This window comes from Branchiostoma floridae, chromosome 4 (genome assembly GCF_000003815.2).
Source record: "Branchiostoma floridae strain S238N-H82 chromosome 4, Bfl_VNyyK, whole genome shotgun sequence".
Lineage (NCBI taxonomy): Eukaryota > Metazoa > Chordata > Leptocardii > Amphioxiformes > Branchiostomatidae > Branchiostoma > Branchiostoma floridae.
This window is the reverse complement of record NC_049982.1, coordinates 21,037,443-21,058,112: the sequence shown is the minus strand read 5'-3', so window position 1 is coordinate 21,058,112 and position 20,670 is coordinate 21,037,443. Positions and strand designations below refer to the sequence as shown.

At 39.6% G+C, this 20,670-nt stretch overlaps 2 protein-coding genes across 5 annotated transcripts in view; one reads left to right on the top strand and one right to left on the bottom strand.

The window, feature by feature from the left end:
- LOC118413251 (Fanconi anemia group I protein-like) overlaps positions 1–20,670 on the bottom strand; it is a 52,943-nt gene that overhangs the window by 7,166 nt on the left and 25,107 nt on the right. The window contains exons 16-22 of the mRNA XM_035816494.1: positions 7,382–7,469; positions 6,547–6,677; positions 2,397–2,585; positions 2,155–2,277; positions 1,332–1,502; positions 955–1,128; positions 442–563 (exon numbers count right to left, since the gene is read on the bottom strand). Of these exons, the coding sequence (XP_035672387.1) occupies positions 442–563; positions 955–1,128; positions 1,332–1,502; positions 2,155–2,277; positions 2,397–2,585; positions 6,547–6,677; positions 7,382–7,469 (998 nt within the window). The remainder of the gene's footprint in view (positions 1–441; positions 564–954; positions 1,129–1,331; positions 1,503–2,154; positions 2,278–2,396; positions 2,586–6,546; positions 6,678–7,381; positions 7,470–20,670) is intronic.
- LOC118413253 (beta-1,4 N-acetylgalactosaminyltransferase 1-like) lies at positions 3,820–16,531 on the top strand. 4 transcript variants are annotated; one of them, XM_035816499.1, is made up of 11 exons: positions 3,945–4,030; positions 5,925–5,995; positions 8,428–8,703; positions 9,229–9,402; positions 11,994–12,141; positions 12,891–13,071; positions 13,247–13,333; positions 13,631–13,815; positions 14,533–14,673; positions 15,217–15,454; positions 15,995–16,531. In XM_035816499.1, the coding sequence occupies exons 3-11, from the start codon at positions 8,441–8,443 to the stop codon at positions 16,189–16,191; spliced, it is 1,614 nt and encodes a 537-aa protein (XP_035672392.1). In that variant the 5' UTR covers positions 3,945–4,030; positions 5,925–5,995; positions 8,428–8,440; the 3' UTR covers positions 16,192–16,531. The 4 variants fall into 4 exon arrangements, with proteins under 4 accessions (XP_035672390.1, XP_035672392.1, XP_035672391.1 ...); XM_035816498.1 differs by lacking the exon at positions 3,945–4,030 and adding an exon at positions 4,158–4,685; XM_035816497.1 differs by lacking the exon at positions 5,925–5,995 and having other exon boundaries at positions 3,820–4,030.

Here is a 20,670-nt window from a genome sequence, read left to right as displayed (position 1 = left end):
CATAGTGTTTGATTACAATTTGTGTAATTGCTTCAGTTTTAATTCAACTGCCAACTTACAACACTGAGAAAATCCTAGTGAAAGTATTACTAAGTGAATTTACACTATCATGACAAGTACGTAACAAGTCTGATGTCTGTCAAAACACAGCAAGAAACGAGAGGTCAAGGAAGAAACTTCATTGACCATTAGATATGTCGTAAATAGTGGGGGAAAGGCATAAATTAGACCTGATGGTGGGTCAAACTAACATCTAGGCCAGCATTTTACCAGCACATCACAACAAAACCTAGCTTCTACATAGAATGATTCTGGCAACAGAAATCAGTATACATGTACATTGATCTAATTCTAAAGCATTTGTTGCCACGAGTAAAGCAATCAAAATTCTTTGCATTTGAAACATTAAATCAAAAACATCCGACCTTTGACTCTACTGACCTGAAGTCGTCAGACATGCATGTATACTCCATCAGTACCTCATACAGCCCCAGTACCAGGATACCGAAGATGTTGTTTTTCACACCAACCCCACTATTCATGGAGAAGTCTGCAGACTTGTCCTGTTGGGTGGGGTTCAGAATTCACCATGTCAGAGGTCAATTCAAGGTGAGGAAGATAATACCTAACATAACATTGTCAGAAATTCTTTTGGGGTAAGAAAAATTGGTGTGTAAGAAAAATTTCTGTATAAGAAATAACACATTCAACCAATTATTTCACACACACTCTGGGCAGATGCCATCCTTGGGTTCCTGCCCTTTGGCCATGTGCCAATGTTCACTTCCTGCCAGCCTGTGGAAGACATGAGGCCAGCTCCTCCTGCCAGCCTCCGGTTACAATTCAGCCCTGAACAAACTTGGACCTGGGCCAGCAGGAACAAACTCAATCACACAAACAAACACACAATCGGACCAACAACAATACCTATAATGGAAGTAACAATCCCCTCACCAATTCAAAATCCTCCATCTCACACTTGATCATTCTTCGGGTCAGAGATTCCAGGATGGTACCCAGCTCTGATTGGATGGCTGTCAGAGCCTCATCATCCTCCGGCTCTTCTGATTCGCTGGCCAGCTGTTGACACTTCAGAAGGCACTGGACCATGGAGCAAAGCAGGTGACCCTGGGGTGAGAGGTCAGAAGTTAAGTTTCATTGACACCATGGAATGAAGTCGCCAGTACAGAAGGACCAACAGTGAATACAATAACCATTTTGACCTTTGATAATACTAGTAATTTCTTTTCTTTGCAACTCATATACAAATTTAAATAGTTCGTTGTCAACAGTCTATTGTACAAAACAACAACTAGAAACAGCTTGCACACCAGAGGCTCTAGTAAGAAGGTCTGGTCTCCCTGAGCTGTGATGCAGGGGTCCAGTTGGAGGGGGGGTGTCACATCATCTTCAGCCTCGTAGTACCGCCTGAACTGCGACAGAAGCATCTCCAGGATGGGGGGACCCAGGTGCGGGTTCCTGCTCAGAACATCGTACATTCCCTGCAAAAGAAAACAAAAATGACCCAAAGTTCTACAGTCTTCCTTTTAGAATCTGTAATGAAAACCCATTCTCATCAATATCAGACGACCAATTATTGCAGAGGTTGTTGATGAAGGAAAAGCTTGATTTCTTCTCTGCTGATTTTGGGAAAAGCCTGAATCTCAAATCATTAAGTAAACACAAAATCAGTGGCAATGATGAAATTATTAGTGTTATTAGGATGGTCAACTACGTGTACTCTTTGCAGCCTGGGGCCATATTGAGAACAGGTTATGCTTGGCTTGGCTAAACTACAAAGGTCTGTAACATGGTGACCTCAGTACAACTGTTATTGCACCATGTGCAGCCATATAAGCCAGTAAGATTATGAACCACTCACAGGGGGGCGAAACCCTAGTCTTTTCATAAGTGAGGTGGGTTCTTTAATGATTGTGATTGTCGAGGTGTGGCTCCCCTCAAACATGGGACCTCCATTTAGCTTCCACTCATTAATTATACCTGAGTGGAGTGAGGAAATTGGTGTAAAGTGCCCTTTTCATTTGGGAATGTGAGGGGATTTGAACCAAAAACCTCTTGATTCCTGGCCAAACACTCTAACCATTACACCACATGATGCCACTTGTATATGGCATGATCAGCATATAAACGTACCTCATACAGCATCAGCCTGACATCAGCCTGCTGGGTCAGACACCTGCGCAGGTTCCCCAGGATCTCCAGACACAGGGCCTCGTTACCAGCACTGCTGGGAGGGGTGTGGATATCAACCTGGATCTGGACACAAAACCACATAATCTTTCAATATCCAAAAAAGATACAGCATTTCAGGAAACATATCAACCTTCTTACAATGATAACAATTGTTACAAAATATCAAGGCTGTACATACTCACCTGGCTGAATGAGAAAGACTGGCTACAGGACTGGCTGCAGGGCAGACCACCCAGCACCTTGAAGTGGCGAAGGATCATGAGGAAACCGGTCACGGCCACCTTCCGAGCATCTGCCTGTCGTGAGAACATGGCCTTCCTCAGCACCAACATCAGGGTGTCCTTCAGGGGCATGCTCAGCTTCAGGAGGGGCTGGGAAACAGGTAACAAAAGAGGAACTAGAAAGGCAACATTTTTTAAAAAAATGCAGGATGTTTGCGAAGGGAAAAGAAAGGAAAAATCGCAAGAAAATAAACAACTAGTAGAAAGGCAACGAGGCGTTGGCAAGCCCCCCTCCCCACACGGACCGTCCGACCGACCGTAACGCCCCGCATGTCTTTTGAGTGCAAGAAAAAAATGGAAAAAGGCGTGTAAAACGAACGATGCCCTGTTCGCAAGATGAAAACGTTGTAAATACAAGATACATATCTAAAATAGGGAATAAAAAAAAGTGACCCTGCGGGACTCGATCCTGCGCCCTTCAGCGTGTGAGGCCGTATCACTCCCCACTATGCTACGTGGTTTGACATGATTTAGCAACGATTTTTTACCTTATAACGTTATGTTGCTCAAAGTGGCCCGGCTGGTTTCAATCCTGTGCGTTCATTGGTTTATTCGATGACAAGCATAGAGTGTCGGCCAATTGAAAAGCTGTATTTCACAGCCAAAGGCTTTGTCATCTGTGTTTTCATTGGATCCCGTTTTGAGCAAGCGTTTTGCTGATAGGTTCACATGTGACGTGTCCCCGAGAAAATCCCTTTTATGGCCAATCAAAAAGCAGGAAACGTAGAGAGCTTGGTACAGCCGCAGCTTTTCCTCCGTTTTGGTAGAATATCTAGAGAAAACTATATGTTTGCTGCTTCCGCAAACATAATTATGCAAATAAGAGCTTAATTTACATAATCACTGAATCAGTGCACAAATGCCATAATTCCAAAGGTAAATGATACAAATTTCATACTTGTGTCATGTATACACATACATGTATGTTAGTTAAAGGTGTACATCACCATGCATACACTGTACACTATATAAAATCATGTAAAAACTTATCATTAAAAGCATTTGTATAATGATGGAAAGTTAAAATGAAAAAAAACAGGACTTAATCATATAGAATTATGCTATTGCTGTTGCTTTTGCTAATTATTATTTCATGACAGACAGTGTGTGTACTAGAAAAGGCAAGGAAAAATTTTTGGGGAGGGCCATTGAAAATTTTTTTGGGGCGGGGGAAGGGCCATTGAAATTTTTTTTGGGGGGGGGGGGCAGGGGGAGGGCCATCGAATTTTTTTTTTTACCAGACCCATTTTGCCCCACCCCCCACCCCGGTAAATATCGCCCAGTCCCTAACTTTGTTGAGAAATTCCTGTATTTTAGCTGTTTTTGGTTAACTGGTATGCTAATGAGCACTACTTACAATGGGGATTTGCCATTGGTATAAAATGACTTGATCATGAGAGGGAGGATGGACTCTTCCATTTGATGTGTAGTAGTCTATGGATAGTCCAGACAAGTTTGGTTGGACGTGAACCACATACTTTGCCAACGTTCCAGGAGAGGAGCTGTGAAAGAGGTCTGGCTTGTGGATACAAGAGGTTTGTTTCTATGCCCCATTATCTAGTGCTTGCTATGATCTTTCTTGGGATGTAAGCATAAGGCAGGTGTCATGACGGCATGCCCGAGTCTAAGTAGAAGACCGTAGTGTGCGTATTGAGTGACTATAAGAAGATGTGAAAGAACAATAATGCAGAATCTATTGCTTGGTATACTATTCTGTGTGTTCAGTCATTTGTTCAACCTTCCTCAAACTTAGATTTCATACTGAAGGCAATTTTGGTTGACTATTTTCATTCCCAAACTGGCATCAGTTATGGGGTTCCCAGAGGGGCCAACCAATGTAACTTCAATTACACAATACAATTTAAAGTTTATTGCAAATTTTTGCTTGAGGGCTTATTGAAAGTGACAAAAAAATTACGAACAATGGTAAATACTTAAAAATAGTAGGTTAGCAACTACACATTTTTTTGTACTCTTAGTCTAAATGCTAAAATGTAAGTTAATATACCGGGTAATCAAATTAACATGGCCTTACATGTTAATTTTGAAATTGACTGTCATCTCACCATGTCAGAAGAGTCTACCCAATGGGCAGACAATTAGCATAACATTTGCATAATGAAGGACCAAAACTGGTTCATCCGGATTTGTCTTACCCTTTCCTAACTAGAATAGGTCATATTGAAGCAGGTACGTCCTCTCAACTTACTCTCAAATGTTAATTCATTCAATGTTTATTATCTCCATGAAAATCTCAATTAAACAGAGGTATAGAGTTGGGTCTATCTGTCTGTGTATCTGTCTGTTTGTGTGTGTGTTTGTCTTACTGGATTTTTGTATCTTTTGACCTGGATATGCTATATAATTTATATGGTCTTGATTGTGAACAGACATCCACCATGTGTCCCGGGTCAAAAACTGCATATGTAAAACTGGAGTTACTAGTACTGTAGTGTTGACTTGTTTGATGACCTGTGATGTCCTGATGAGTGTCGCCTTACAGATGAAACAACCAGAGGGGCGAGTAAGAACAGAAAGAAACAACATCCCGACTCCCGGGATTCGAACCCACGCCGAACCCGGGCAGCCGGATCACAAATCGAACGTGCAAACCGTTCGGCCGAAAGGCTTAAGCCGTTAGGCGTCTTCGGTTTAGCAGTCCTTGAACACCACTGTTACACTACTCCCCCTTTTCTTTTCAAGATTCGTCCTCGAATCTCCGAGATCGACATCCCTGTGTGGCACATACTAGCCTGTTACTCACAGGGCCGGCGTGGGAACCAGTGAAACAACCAGAGGGGCGAGTAAGAACAGAAAGAAACAACATCCCGACTCCCGGGATTCGAACCCACGCCGAACCCGGGCAGCCGGATCACAAATCGAACGTGCAAACCGTTCGGCCGAAAGGCTTAAGCCGTTAGGCGTCTTCGGTTTAGCAGTCCTTGAACACCACTGTTACACAGACCCAGTCAACTAAGAATGTAGTTATGGAAACTGTGGACCATTATGAACTACATTGTATATAATAATAGGATCATTAGATCAAAAAGTGTCTACAATGACCAAGTGGTCTTTATGCAGAGATTTGAACAGTTTGAGTTCACATACTACAGAATTTATTCTGATAGTTTAAAACACATCACTGATCAAACAAAGATCAGCGTTCAACTGCGAATTTGCATACATAACTACTGTAGGGGTCATTGATCGGGCGTGGTGGAAGGGTTGGGCACCTTGAGCCATATTCAGATCATAATTCATATCATGATCTCAACTATTCAGATAAAAAAATCTGTATGTCGTGATGTTTGGCCACCGAGAAAAGAATGAAAGAGCGACGGCCATGGTGTACTTGTCAGAGTAAAATTCGCAACACGACAGATCAACTTTGCAGGGCCACTGAGGTACACATGATGCTATTTCACACAGGTGGTACACAGGAAATGACGAGTCTACACGTTTCCCCACAAGGCACAAAGCACTCTCAACAACAAGTGAAGGTATGATTAAGATATACCTTACTCAGAGAAAATACCAGGGTTAGACAATAATCTTACATGTTCGTTAATAATGACACCCATGTTGACAGCTTCATGGTGTAACGTTAAAGAAACGGCTGACTTTTTGTAGAATCTCGGCGCCAAAAATGCAAATCATCCAACTTATAGAAAATTCATTCAGATTATCGAGAACTTTAGACGGAGGGCATTAATTGGTCCCTACAAATGAGCGAATTAAGGAATGGGATCAAGCGATTGTTTACACCGGGTCCCGAAAATCCCTTCATCCGCTTGCGAGAGGGCCTATTGTCATCGAAGGAGCCCTCTAGAACCCATTCCTTAATTTGCTTATCAAATTGACGTAACCACCAAACGGTTTGAATGTGCATGTCTCCAGACGGGTAGCAGAAGCGAATATAGGTGTGAACTTCTATCCGAATGGTACCCAGGCTACCACACACACACACACGCAAAACACTGTTCTGCATTTTCATGAAGGTGATGACAGATATATAGGTAATGTGGACTTTCTCAGTAAAAAGGAATCTCACCTGTACAGCCTTAAGAAGGCCCTCGGCTGAAGCAGCAGGCAGGTAGGACAGGTAGTCAAAGGAGTCCCGTACTTTGGGAAGACATTCCAGTAGAGTCTGGGGCACTGTGCTGACGGTGTTTGACAGAAGCTCTAAGGAAGGATGGACACATTATGTTTATAGTTAGTATACTCTAACATTTGAGTTTTAGTATTATTATCCCTCATCAATTTTTCAAATGTGTTCAAGCATATGTACTTGCAGCACCCCAAAATCTATGATAATAAAAATATTTAACAATTCGAAATTACAGTACATAATAACAATGCAGGGCTCTAGCCAGCTCGAATTTTTTTTCCGTCAGCCAATTCCATTTTCAATCGTCACGAAACCCCAAAATTCATTTTCCTTATGATACTACAAAGTAGTAAATGTTGCCATTGATACCCTGAAAAACGGGTTTTAGTGAGATTATCGTATGCGAAAGAGCGCCGACACACATTGTTAACAAGCATAACAATAGCAAAACAAATAGTGTGTGGCTTTTACAGCCATGAACGGCGTCCCCAAGCAGCCTGTAGCTTCCACCAAGGATTTTTGTCCGTCAAGGTTGACGGATTGGTTTTAAAATTTTTCCGTCAGACGCAGTAAATTTCCGTCGGACGCTGGCTAGAGCCCTGTAACAATGTTTCTGTTGCAATATTCCTGTCAGTGTAAACCATCTCTGTCTAAAATGCTATTTTGATCAGCCAGTGAATGGTATCATCAAAGCCATTGGAGTGGCATATCAGATGGGTTGTGACCCATGTTCACACAAGTGTCAAGTTAGACCCTAAGTTGAGTTATGTATATGTACCTATGTAGTGGGTGACAGGGCTGGTTGCCTTGGTAACAACTCGGTTCAGGATTTGCTCCAGAATGTCGGACCGTACCATCTCATGAACCTGCAGATACACAGAACAAAACATTTCTTCATAACTTTCATGAAAAAGAGGAACTTTAAGTATGAACAATATAAGGGTAAAGTTTTTACATAATGCAATATATGACCTCCAGGCCGAGGGGCAAAGTACTTGTACTTGGAAGTTCATGCAATAAAAAAGTAGCCTGTGCCATATATTACCCTGAAGCAGTAAATTAAGGCCACAGCAAGCAAATCTTATTGATAACATCCATGTGCTTATTTATTTTTGCCTGATTTCAGAATAAAAACAAGAAATTTCTTTTTCTTTGGAGATGGTCAACATGACGAAAAATCACAAAAATGAGCAAATGGTTGTTAACATAAGTCTAATGATTGTACTTGTAAAAGTGGCACTACCGTGGTAGCCATGACTGTAGTTGTAGAAGAGAAACTTGTTGGATAATTGTAAAAGTGGCACCAATAGGAAAGTCATGAGTGTAGTTACAAAACTTTGCAAGTAATACCAATCGACCATACTAGTGTTACTATTTACTACAGCAATGCACATCTTGAATACATGAATGAATGCCTCATTGGCTGTGATATGATGTTTAGTCCATTTATTTTTTGTTACAACATTTATGGTATCTACATTGTACTTCAAAAATGTAGCCATCTTGTTCTTTAGTACCATGATATTGTTTTTTCCCCTGCCCCATCTCACTATTTTTGCAGTCTGCTAAGGATGTCATCCATAAAATTTACTTGCTGTGGCCTATTGTAACTCATTGCCTTATTGGTCTGTATTGTGCCCTGTATTGTGATTGGTGAATGCAGAGACCTACGTGCTGGTAAGACGATACTACACAAACACACCCGTAGACACGGGAAGCTTACTCCATTCGTTCATGTTACAGGTGGTTGCCACCCTGCTCTGTTCTCTTCTATAGCCCAGTGACCAACATGTTGTAAACTGAAAATTCAAATTGTGGTTTCAGTGCTTCTGCAGGTATGCCAGAGATATGGACTCTTGCTGGAATGCAGGTTCGTTGTAGGACCAAAGTGGTGGCTACGGCTCTTCTGTTGCTGTTAACCGTTGGGACTTTTGTGTTACACTTCACCAAGGTGAGCAGTCGGTCAAAGTATGCCATGATCTACAAGTATGTCCCATCAAGATGGCAGGGCACTAAGAAGTCACAACTCAACTATGACTACCCATGGAAAGGAGCTGGTCTACAGCACATACCCTATGTGTGGAAGGATGCTGTTGCAAGGTACATTAAGAACAACTAATCAAAACTCAATCCATAAGTTGTAAAAAGCAAAAACTATGGCGAGTTTGATCGTAACAAGTCACCATCCAAATGCAAATACTGAGTTAGACTTTTACTGCCACAGTGCATGGTTTCTAAGATGATTTTGTCATTGCTCACCTTTTAACTTGTTACTAATGAAAGAAATTAATGTTAAGAAATCTATATCAAAAACAAGAGTTTGATAAGTAGAATGACCAAATGAGTGCAGAAAGTCCATTAACAGTGGTAGAGCAGCAAATAGATTAGCTGTTTGGTTGCCTTGTTTGCATTTACAAGCTTCAATGCCAATGAAACAAGAGCAGCTGCGTGTATTTCGGGGGCTTTAGAAATCGGTCTAAATCATCAAAACTGCTTAAGAGTTGCCTAAATTTGTATATAATACTTCAAATGTCTTTATTAGACAGTGTCTGCCATACATGCATTTATTTGACTGAAAATATTTTTTGAAAAACCATAATATTATCATGAATATTTTGGCCCCAGACGTGTTCTCACAGATGGCAACTGCTCCTGCCCAGAGGAAAATCTGTTCATCTCCATCCCGCTGTACCACTCAGCATCTTCCCACTACCTCGGGAATGATTTTGCCTCCGGTCCAGATGAGCTGAGAGAGGTCATGGACCAGCGCAATCAGGAGAAAGAAAGACTCGAACAAAGGTATGGTACATGGTAGTGTCAGAACTCAGATAATTATCTTCTTCTCAATGGTACGAGGGGCGTTCAATAAGTAATGCCCCTGACCCATTTTCCCATAGCAGGAGATTAATGAAACTTGGCACAGTTATTAGTCGTTCTCTATATAGGAACCACCCAGAGTTATGCATTTCTTCCATCGTTTGATGCAGCTCTGGATACCGTTTTTATAGAAGACCCCAGGTTGGTCCTTCAACAGATGCCTCATCAATGGCAGAAGAGGGACGACCAGGTTTGGGAGCTGTTTCCACAGACTTACGGCCATGTTTAAATTCACGATGTCAGCGATTTACAAGGTCATATGATGGGGCATCATCACCATAAGTTTCTTTCATTTCATCAAAAGTCTTCTTTGGTTTGCGTCCTTTCAAATACAAAAACCGGATCACTGCGCGACACTCAACTGGCTCCATTTCACACCTGTTCCATTTCACACCTGACTCTGTTCAAACACAAGTACATCAGAAACCTCAATTAGTTCAGAGCTGTTTTTTGCAACATAATTCATAGAGATATAAATCATTACAAATGCAAAATTTCATTAAGATCAAACAACTGGAAGTGAGTCAGGGGTATAACTTATTGAACGCCCCTCGTACAGTATGATTCATATCTACAACTATGATATATGATCTGCATAATTAATAATCAAAATATTCATAATAGTATTGATACTATAGTCATGATGATATTCATATTAATGTTCATACCATCAGGTCAATAACTTCACCTAGATCATAAGATGTTAATGCCCAGCAGTACTGCGGAGTACTGACTATGTACATGGTTTATCAATTTCCTTATAACAGTTGGAATTATACAAAAATTGAGACATCCATGTGGGAAATGTATTATGACCTGCATCGGTCAATATTGACCGTGGTAAAATCTTAATCCACATCAGCCCTACAGAATCAGCTATGGCTAAACAGTCCTATACGAGACAGTCTCTACCTCCTATGTAAGCTGACTCAGTTATATAGCAAAGGGAATATGATATCGAATAATGGGAACAATTAGTCAGTCTGAATCAGGGCTGTCTCCAGCTTTAAATTTTGTCCTGTCCCAATCATTGTTTGTGAGTCTATTTTGTTAAGTGTTGTCACAAAGTTTGTCATCTTTCTCATCTTTTTCGTGTCATGAAGATGAGGGGACTTTTTTTCAAGTCCCAACCAAAAAATTCCATCCCATGACAGAGGGACAGATCCCGGAGACAGCCCTGGTCCAACTTTAATACATGTTAATCTCCTGTACCATACTAGTGACAAGAAACCCAATGCCATATAAGCCAGTGGTCGAAATACATTTTTCCGGTGTTCTGCAATATTGCAGATTGTCAAAATTTTCTTCTGCAATTCGAAAATATTTTCTGCAAACACACATGGTTCCAAACAACCGTCTCAACCAAATAATGCCTTGCATTTAAATCATATCTAGTTTGGAATGCATAGCATTACTGTAATTTTTATTCACTAACTCTATTTTAATTTCAGTCTTCAAAGATGATCCTTCTCTGCAGGGAAGTTAGCATACCCTGATACCACCATAGGTCTTTTATCCAAATCGCCATGTCACTATGGGCTAGTACAGCTTGAAGTATACCAATTAATTCATGAATGGACGTTATTATCTCATTCACTTCCATACAACATGCTAGTAAAGGTACACCAAAAAGCCACTGGATATGATTTTTGGAAACAGAAGTTTCAGGCAGTATCCACCTTTTGTTAGTGACACTGAGCAGATCTATTGAAGAGCATGTTTAAATTTCATACCATAACTATGAATTGATATGCAAAGGAAGTGAAGACAACTTTCTGATAGTCCAATACTATAGGAAACAAAAGTAAGACAATGTCAAGACAACAGACAAGAGCTACTAGCAATGTTGTCTTGTAGTGGTGAGAATGCCACTAGTTTGCTAACATATATGAACCATTGAATCCTAATCCTGATTTTTTCATTCTGCAAAATTGCAGATTGTTTAATTTTTCTTCTGCAATCTTGAAAATCCTTCTGCAAATTGCAGATGGGTATTTCGAACACTGTAAGCCATAGGTGAACATTCACAACTGTTGTCTAAACATTTGGGTTAGGTCCTTTGGTCTGGCATACTGCATATATACTAGTATATTAGTGCCGTAAGGGAAAGTACAGCTGGGTGTCATGACCCATCTTAGTCTGTTCTAACCAATATTTATCACTTCATTGTTGCCTCCTAACACCAACAGTTCCAGGTAAACATGATTCTGCAGGGGTGACTACAGAAAGACCATTCTGACACTCGTCATTGGATAAAACAAACTTTCTTGCCTTTCTACACTATGAGTAATTGACTAGACCCCATTTATTCAGATATTTGTGTTTCCGCAACAGTGCCTGAGCTTTGTATTCCATCATTCACTTTAATCCTTACTGTGGGGTGCTTTGTCTTGTGCTTTTACTCCATGATTTATCTATCAGATACCAGCAGAAATGATACCAAGGTGTTTAATGATACTAACCATACATTAACCAGACAAAAATGAATAGTAAGATTCCCATGTTCTCCACAGGGCTCCTCCTCGACCTCCAATTCTTTTTGCAAATGGGAAATCTCCCCTGAGCTATCCCACACAGGGGCTGCGGGTTCAACCAATGGGAAGCCTCGTCATTCCAGGTTTAAGGCTAGAGGAATTGGCTGAGCACAAGGAAATCGTTGATGTGAGTAACTGCCTTGACCCTTGTCATATGCAAAATCTACTGCATAGTGAAGGCCAGTGATTTAAGTTCTGACTTTTCAGATTTGGAAAAAAAGGCTGAAGCTAGAAAGCTAACTGTAAATTCGTCCATTTTCATGGGGTCTTACTATTGCAGTAGATGGGGAAAGGAGGTTTCACTGTGTTTTAAGTCACTTTGTAATTGAAGCAATTCTGCAGTACAAATATAGGAATACATTGGGAACACAAATTTCATGATTCGATGACCCCTCTAATGCAAAGTCAAGTGGTGTGGCCTTGTCAATCTAGGACTACCTTGTATCAACATGGACCCCAAAGAAGTTGATGATGTACATTCCAGTAACTAAAATTTCAACTAAATTCTAAACTAGACATATGTGTACCAAATGCAAGACTTGACTTTTCATAAATCTAGAAATGTCAGCCTTTCATGTTTGATGTGCAAAGTCAGAAAAGGTCGCTTAATGCTTACGTCAATGGGAAAAAAATTGGGACCGAGAAAAAGCGGTCGAAATGGCCAGGTGGTCGCTGAGAAGAGGTGGTCGCTCGTTGAACACAGAACATGTATGTGTAGAAATTGCTGCATCTGTACATGGACTTATTTAGGGCTGGTGATCATACAGAATGTTTCTACCATCAACACTGTATTCTATGGCCATTCATTGTGGAGTAATTGTAAATGCTGATTTTGATACACAATTGTTATATGGGCACTTTTTCTTCTCTCCATAGATTCAGCTCCATGCCCAATTGGGAGTGTTGACGACCCTAGCAGACATTCCCAGTGTTACTGTAGAGGGTGAAGGAACCAAACACCTGACCATTTCCTCTGGGTCACTGGATCATCTGAACAGACAGCTACAGTTCCTGGTCTACACCAACACAGACTTTAATCCAGACACCGTGGACTATGGTAAAACTTCACATAAACTTTCATCATCTAAACGTGCTTTAATATCATTGCTGTTGAAAACTTGAATCCAAAACAACAGATCATACATGTATAAAAAAATAACCAAATGACTATTTACCGCTGATACTGTTGACAGAACTTCTTCCATTTTCCTTTTATATGTCTTTTTTATTAGCGGATATCCGGTATGCCTACTTCCAAGGAACGATTCCCATCCGTATTCAACATAAGAGATTGCTGCAGATATTTGACTTCTCAGAAGGTGAATTCTGAACTCCTTTTGCTAATAATGGTATTTTGAACAAAAATGATCAATATTGTATATATATATATATATATACATATATATACATATCACTAATGTATCAATATTGTTAGATACCATGTCAGTTGAAGCACTTTTTGCATGACATTGCCAATTGTTACACAAAATTGGCCTTTCCCCTATAATCTTTATAATCAACTTCGAAAATGTGTTAAACTACTGAAGGCATTGTTTATATGACCAGTATAGTTGGGAGAAACTGACTGAACACTTTCATTGTTAACATTTTTTCAGATGACATTGCAACGAAGGTAACCATAGTGACAAAGACCTTCCTCAGATACAACATGTTACGTCAGTTGATTGCCAGCGTGCGCAAGTTCTACCCCACCATTAACATCATCATCGCAGACGACAGTGAACACCCCGAAAAGGTCCAAGGGGAAAATATAGAACACTACATCATGCCATTTAAAAAGGTAGCAATCTACCATTTCCCCTTCACATCTCTTGATAAGAACTTCATTCTTGTGGCATTTGGAAGCTAAGTAAAGTTTAACATTATCAGACATAAATAATGCAAATAAGGGTTTGATTTAAATAGTCTATTAAAAAAATTATTAGAAAATACTACAATGGCTTTCTTTCCTAAGGTAAGACTTTCATTAGCTTAAAACATATTGTGTCATTTGGGTAGCGAAGATGAGCAACGGATAATTTATGCTAATGAGGCCTTAGTTGCATAATCACAAAAACTTTTCATAATACATCAGTTCAAAAGGTTAACATAGGCAAAGGTATGATAACTCTAGTTTATTTATTGACTAGTGGTTCAGAATTACATGAAAATGATGGTTCTATCCATTTTTCGTTGTTTTTTTTTAATCAACATCTTGTGGAAATCTGTGAGGTCATAACATAAGCCAGACTCCATTAGACTCCATTATCAGCAATGCTGCGTGTGAGTCCGTGTAATGTATCTGTCATATTTCCTATAAATAAACATAAGCCAGATTTCTGTGTAAGTCCTAAGATTCAGAATCACATAATAATCAAATGTAGTAAACTATGTGGTATGCCATAATTCAATGCCAGTCAAACCCCTGCCTAAGTGCTTGAAGCTACTAAGAACACCTAATGCTTTCGAATGTGCAAACCTCAAGCTTGTCATAACTAGAGTCTTTGATCAAACACAGGGTTGGTTTGCAGGGCGGAACTTGGCCGTCTCACAGGTGACCACACCCTACTTCCTCTGGGTGGATGATGACTTCATCTTCACACAAGACACGAGGATTGAACTTCTCCTACAAGTTGCCAAAAATACCAACCTTGATGTTGTGAGTTACATCATATATATCTAATAATCATTTCCAATGTTTTACAATTGAATTGTTTGAACAATGAGCTTAAAAGAACTCAGAAATCTCCTATCCCATCACACTGTGAACTTAAGTCCTCTGAAAAAAATTAATCTACAACAATGAGTGCAATGTAGATAAAATCAGTGGAGCTGTAGTTTGAATGTGTATCAGACAGCAAAGCTCTCAATGCCAACCAAAGCTCTAAATGCTAAACCAGAAAAGTTTGTGTCAGAATTTGTTAAGATAGCAACAAACTTTGTGCCCAGAGATAACTAATGACAATGACTTGTCTTTTCACATTTCAAATTTGTAGATTTTACAACCAGCAAATCTGTTTAAGTGAATCATCAGAACATTCCTTGTAAACCTTTCCAGCTCCAGACAAGGAAAACAGATGACAAGACATTGTGTGCAACTGAAGCTCAGTACCATATATCCTTTCATTCCATCATTCCACTGTTGCAGTACACTTGCACCTATATGTGTATGTAGCATTCAAACTCTTTCTTTCTGTCCCAGATCAGTGGTGTGGTGAGGGACGACCTTGGGCTTGCAAGAAAATTTACACAGAAAATCAGAATTGAGGAAGGAGATGACCTCGGGGACTGCTTGTTCCGAAGTAAAGGCTACTACCACGCCGTTGAGGGGTTTCCAGACTGTGTGGTGGCTGACATTGTGGTCAACTTCTTCCTTGCAGATACAACCAAGGTCCAAAGTGTTAGATTTGACCCTAGACTCACAAGGGTTGGACACACAGGTAGACAATAGGTTTTTTTGTTTTCAGTACCAATTAGTTAAAAGCTTAATAATTCCCACATCATTCCTGGTGTATGGTGTGGGACGTGGGACAAACCTCTGCTAGGCTATAGTCTTCAGGCCACATAGCTGAGCAAGCACTAATCCTGGCCTCATAGTGGTGCATGTTTATTTTCATACATCATCTACTGAGTGCTAAGCAGATACAACAGTATATACCACGTTTAAAAAGTCTTTGGTATGACTTGGTCAGGGATTAAGCCTGAGACCTTTTGCATTCATGGTAAGTACACTACCCACAAGTCTATACTCAATACCAGACAGGTTCTCTATCTCTTGTCCTTTGCTAAAAAGTTGGGGACATAACTGCTTTTTTTCCTTAAATTTTGAAACAAATGTTTAGACTTACATTTTATGTGCTGAACTTCATAGAGTTCAATTGGCAAACTTCAGAATAACAGGATAACATGAATTACAGGTTAACAGAATGACCAGAAAATTATCCACTGTAAAATTTCATACACAATCTTTTTTTTTCCAGAATTCTTCATGGATGGCCTTGGAAAGTTACGGGTGGCCTCTTGCTCCCACGTGACCATTGATCATGCAAGCAAGATATGGCCACCTTCAGTTTGGCAGAACAAAATGTACAAGAAGTTTCGGGAACCAGTGAATACAGAAAGCAACGATAAGTTTTGGTTTTACAAGTACAACCTGAAATGCATTCACTATACGTAATAGAAGTTAAAAAAGACATTGTGCATTTTATTCAAGGCAAGTTATGACCGTAGTGCTTAGTAATATTTGCATTATTTGGTTCAAAAACGTTTCCTTACAAATTTCCTGACTACATGTACTTTGTATATGTATGTATGAGTGACGATACATACATGTACATTTGTTGTACAATAAATGTATACATGTATCTGGACATGAATGAGTATCACGTAACTTCATAAGGGATTCATATTGTTCTTAGAGCTATGTAATAAATTTCATCCAGACCTGTTGCAAACCTGTACATAATAACAAATATGCATGGTCAATTTTCTGTAAGTTAAAGATGTACCAATCTGTATTTTTCAGTGGTAAATTGTCATCTTTGTATATTTGAGTCTCAAAAACAAGTTTATTTGTCAGTTTTCTCAATCTTTCTCAGATTATCAAAATTGTTATGTTTGAAAGGAATTTACTCATCTTTAGTCTAAAAAAGTGGTGTCCACAGACAGCCCACTAGTGATTTAGTCTGTTCAGGTACAGGTACACCAGGTGGCACTAGGTCAGGACCTATCCCTAAACAATATTACAAATAGGGGTACAGGGTGATGGAACAAGATCATAGAAAATTCCGTCCATTTGCTGATCTAAAGGTCACCTTATCATCCAAGGTACCAGCCCGACATTGGGTAGCACCCAAATTCGGGCCAATGGCTAAAGGTTGATCTGGCCTGTAGGTGGGCTGGGACTGAGGGTGATGTGGAGTATACTGTATTTTATAAATGTTATACCCACCAGAGAAAAAAACATGTTTCAATGCCAAATACGCCTGGAGTTGAGAAAATCTGGTGTCCTTGGACAAAAAAATTTTAACTCCAGTGTCTGAACCCAGTCTTCAAATTTTCACAGCAGCACACTTGACACACTCAAAGTATGCTTAAATTGTTCTATGGAAGCCTGTGTGATAGCAGTAGAAGCCCATGTGATAACCCAAGTTATCATTTGGTCTGGATCACCCGTATGACTTGTTATCGCAGCCCAGTTATGACATATATAATTGTCCTCATTATGATATGATTATTCATAACTGTTAATATGTAAACATGTACATATGTAATTCAATGCAATTATGGTTCTGTTAATATGTAACTAATGTTGATCTAATTGTTCAAATTCTGACATTTTGTATTGAATTAGCAAAATGAATAAAATGTGCACTATTTTCATTCAAAATGTTTACTGCCAGTATAGCTTTCTTTGGCAGCAGGATCTGATGGTTTTCCGGAGGTCAACACTTTCTGAATTCACAGTATTTCATGGCTTGTGGATCCTGTATAAAGGGGGCGTGGCTGGTCTGAACTTCACATAACCCTGAAGTTGTATACCTTAGCACTTCTTTGTTTACAAATTCCCTGTAAATACAAATTTGAGTTTCCCGCTAATAAGTAACTTTGGCACTGGAGATCCAGAACGGAAGGTGCTTTCAACACTGGACTTGGGACATGGCGGTTTTGTTAAAATGTGTATGAGCATAACTCAATAAGGGCTTGATTTTTGGCATGAACAAAATATCCTTTAATCATGATGTAAAGAGATAATCATCCGAAAAAGGGTTTAATTTGCATAGTTATTGAGGAAACTATAAAAAGAACATGTTACAATATGTAACTACATGTAAGAAAGAGAGAACATGTACAGATTTTAGTTGCACGGAAGAAGAATCAGATTATACATGTCTAGTATAATTCCATTGATTGATGGCAAATGATCAAATGAATTTCGAACAAAATTTGGAAGTTAAATAAATGTGAACATTTGTTAAACATAATTTATGCAAATCAGGACATCATTTGCACACAAAAAAGCACAATTGATTAGGAAATTCTACAAAACCTTCTTTGCCACATGTTACATAAGGCATCTATACTTTGGAATACTTATTTGCATTAAGACAATGAGTATCTGACCCTATTTATGCAAATTATGACCTTATTTGCACCATCAAGGAGAAACATTTGTAATACACCTGAGTCTTAAACGAGATAATTAGATCATGGAACACTAGTTTTTTTATTTCCCTAAGTTATGGCTTGGAATATATGAAACATAAAGTTGACAGTGTGGCTTTAGTAAATGTCAAAGTCTGATTTATAATGTCACTCAAGTCTTAAAACTCTCATGACTTTGTTGACTTTGCTCTGGGGTCTCAGGGCAGGTAAATAAAAAGGACACTGAGCTGAGCAAGCACAAGTCCAAACTCCAAAATACCAAACATCAATTTGAAACAGGATTGGCTGCTACTGTAGTTGTCCATGGTAACAGAACAATACAGGCCACATCAGCAGTCTGCCACTCAGACAGTCAAGCTGCCTTTTTGACTTTGGTGAGTAATTTTCTCAGTTCTTACTTCGCTAGTATAAAGTCATAAAAAATCTTTAGAAACATGAGCTTGAATGGCTGATCCCCTTCATTGTGACCTTAAATCATTTTAATCTATTTCTTTCATGTAGTGCAATATCCTGATTAATGATATAATGACCATAAATTTGTGTGACAACTTCAGACAAGCCATGTACATGTAGCTGACTATATGGGTAAGGTGGAAAATGAAAATGCTTTAGCAGTGGGTGGAAAACCATATCCAGCAATAACTTCCTGGCAACTCTTCCTCTAATGTTTGACATTGGCATGGCTGGGGGACTTTGGGATTTCTCCTTCAGCATTCATTTGCTTTGTACAGTATTTGAAATTATACTTGAACCCACACAGCACAAAAAATCTAAATTCACATCAGTTGTCCAACCATTTTTGATTTCTAACAATCTTCAAAAAAAAAAAAAACAATCTACAGGAGATCCATATATTGCACATTTTTAAAATCACGGTCTGCCTATGAAATGAAATGCTCATGAATGACACCTTATCAAAATAAATTAGTCTCTTCCTGGTGTTGGCCATGGAACATGGATAAATTTAACATCAGAACATGTTTGCCATATCCATGTTATTTCTCTTCCCACAATGCCCTACTGCTTTGAGTTACCTCCGTCCAAAGTTCATCATTCGTGTGGGGTAAAGCCGCATTGTGCATTTGCTATTGAATGCTCCCTGCTCAGGAAAACGAAACTTTGTTTATTAACTTTTTAACGGCATAGAACATTTATCCGACACTTTCCAGCATTTTCAACACTGAACCATGAATAAACAAGCAGGCTTTTGGGCATTCCGGAAACTATTTAGTGCACTGCTTACTATGTTTCCCCGGCCATCACTACACGTGCATTGGTCTCCCACTTTCCGCGGTATCAGCAGAAATTAACACTTCAAAGAGAGTGTAACTGATAGCAAGTCCCTTGGGATTCTATTCCCAGGGGAACTTTAATCCGTCACAATAATATGACAAGGCTGATTATCAACGGATTTCATATTTACAACGTCAAATTTGTATCAATCGGCAGGCACTTACTCAAGGTTTCATCGGCAAATCGGCATGTCGGTAAACTGCCGGCATCGCGATCTAAACATGGCCCGAAAATGCATCAACCAGTGGCAAATCCTTTCTGCTGTTCCACTACGAGGTTATGACGTTCTATGAAACTTTTAATCCGTTGTTTGATAAGCAAATGTCGGTAAATACGTTGCTTTGTGAATGGCTCCCAAAAAATATACCCACACAACACACTACAAACTTCTTACAGTACGTCCCCATGTGGGGCTGTTGGTATCGCCGGTGAGATCCGCCTTGCTGTGTATTGGGATGTGAGCATTACAGTTTGGGGGTGCTGATGCACATTTTCAAAATGGCGCCTGCGTTCGGAAGGCTGCCGATAAGCATAACAAAGCCGCGTTGTACTTGAAGGAGAGACATTCCAAGGCATGTTGGTTGTCATCAATGGACAGTTCATTGATTTGTTATTTATTCACTGTGATTATGGTTTTGTAATGTAAAGACGTAATGTAAGATCCCTCAAAATCTTGACCTCTGCCCCCCCTCCCACGGCTTCATTAACGGCAGGAAAACACACCGGAAGATTGATTAACTTGCTGCTCCAACATACGATCTTTGAGAGCTCAAATTTTCAAGGTTTTATGTCATACATGTTACTGGTTTTATAAAGCACTAGAAAGAATTTGCATGCCAGCGGTACATTTTTACTGACAGATAGGTGATGAAAAGTGTCGGATAAAAGGGGTGTCGGATTAATGTTCTTTGCAGTTATACATTTAATAGTTTTCCATGTTACTTGTCCAGGTTGTCCAAGTGCAGTCTTCCAGCATGGAGGATCTGACACAAGTCAAATCAACAGACTCTTCACCAAATTCATCAGGTACTCAACCAAAACTACCAGATGCTCCATCAAACTCACTAAGTCTTGATACGTCACCAAAATCACTAGATTCTCCACCAAAATCAACTGGTACTCGACCAAAAGTACTAGATTCTCGACCAAAATTATCAGATGCTCAACCAAAATCAAAAGGTCAAACATGACTGCGGAC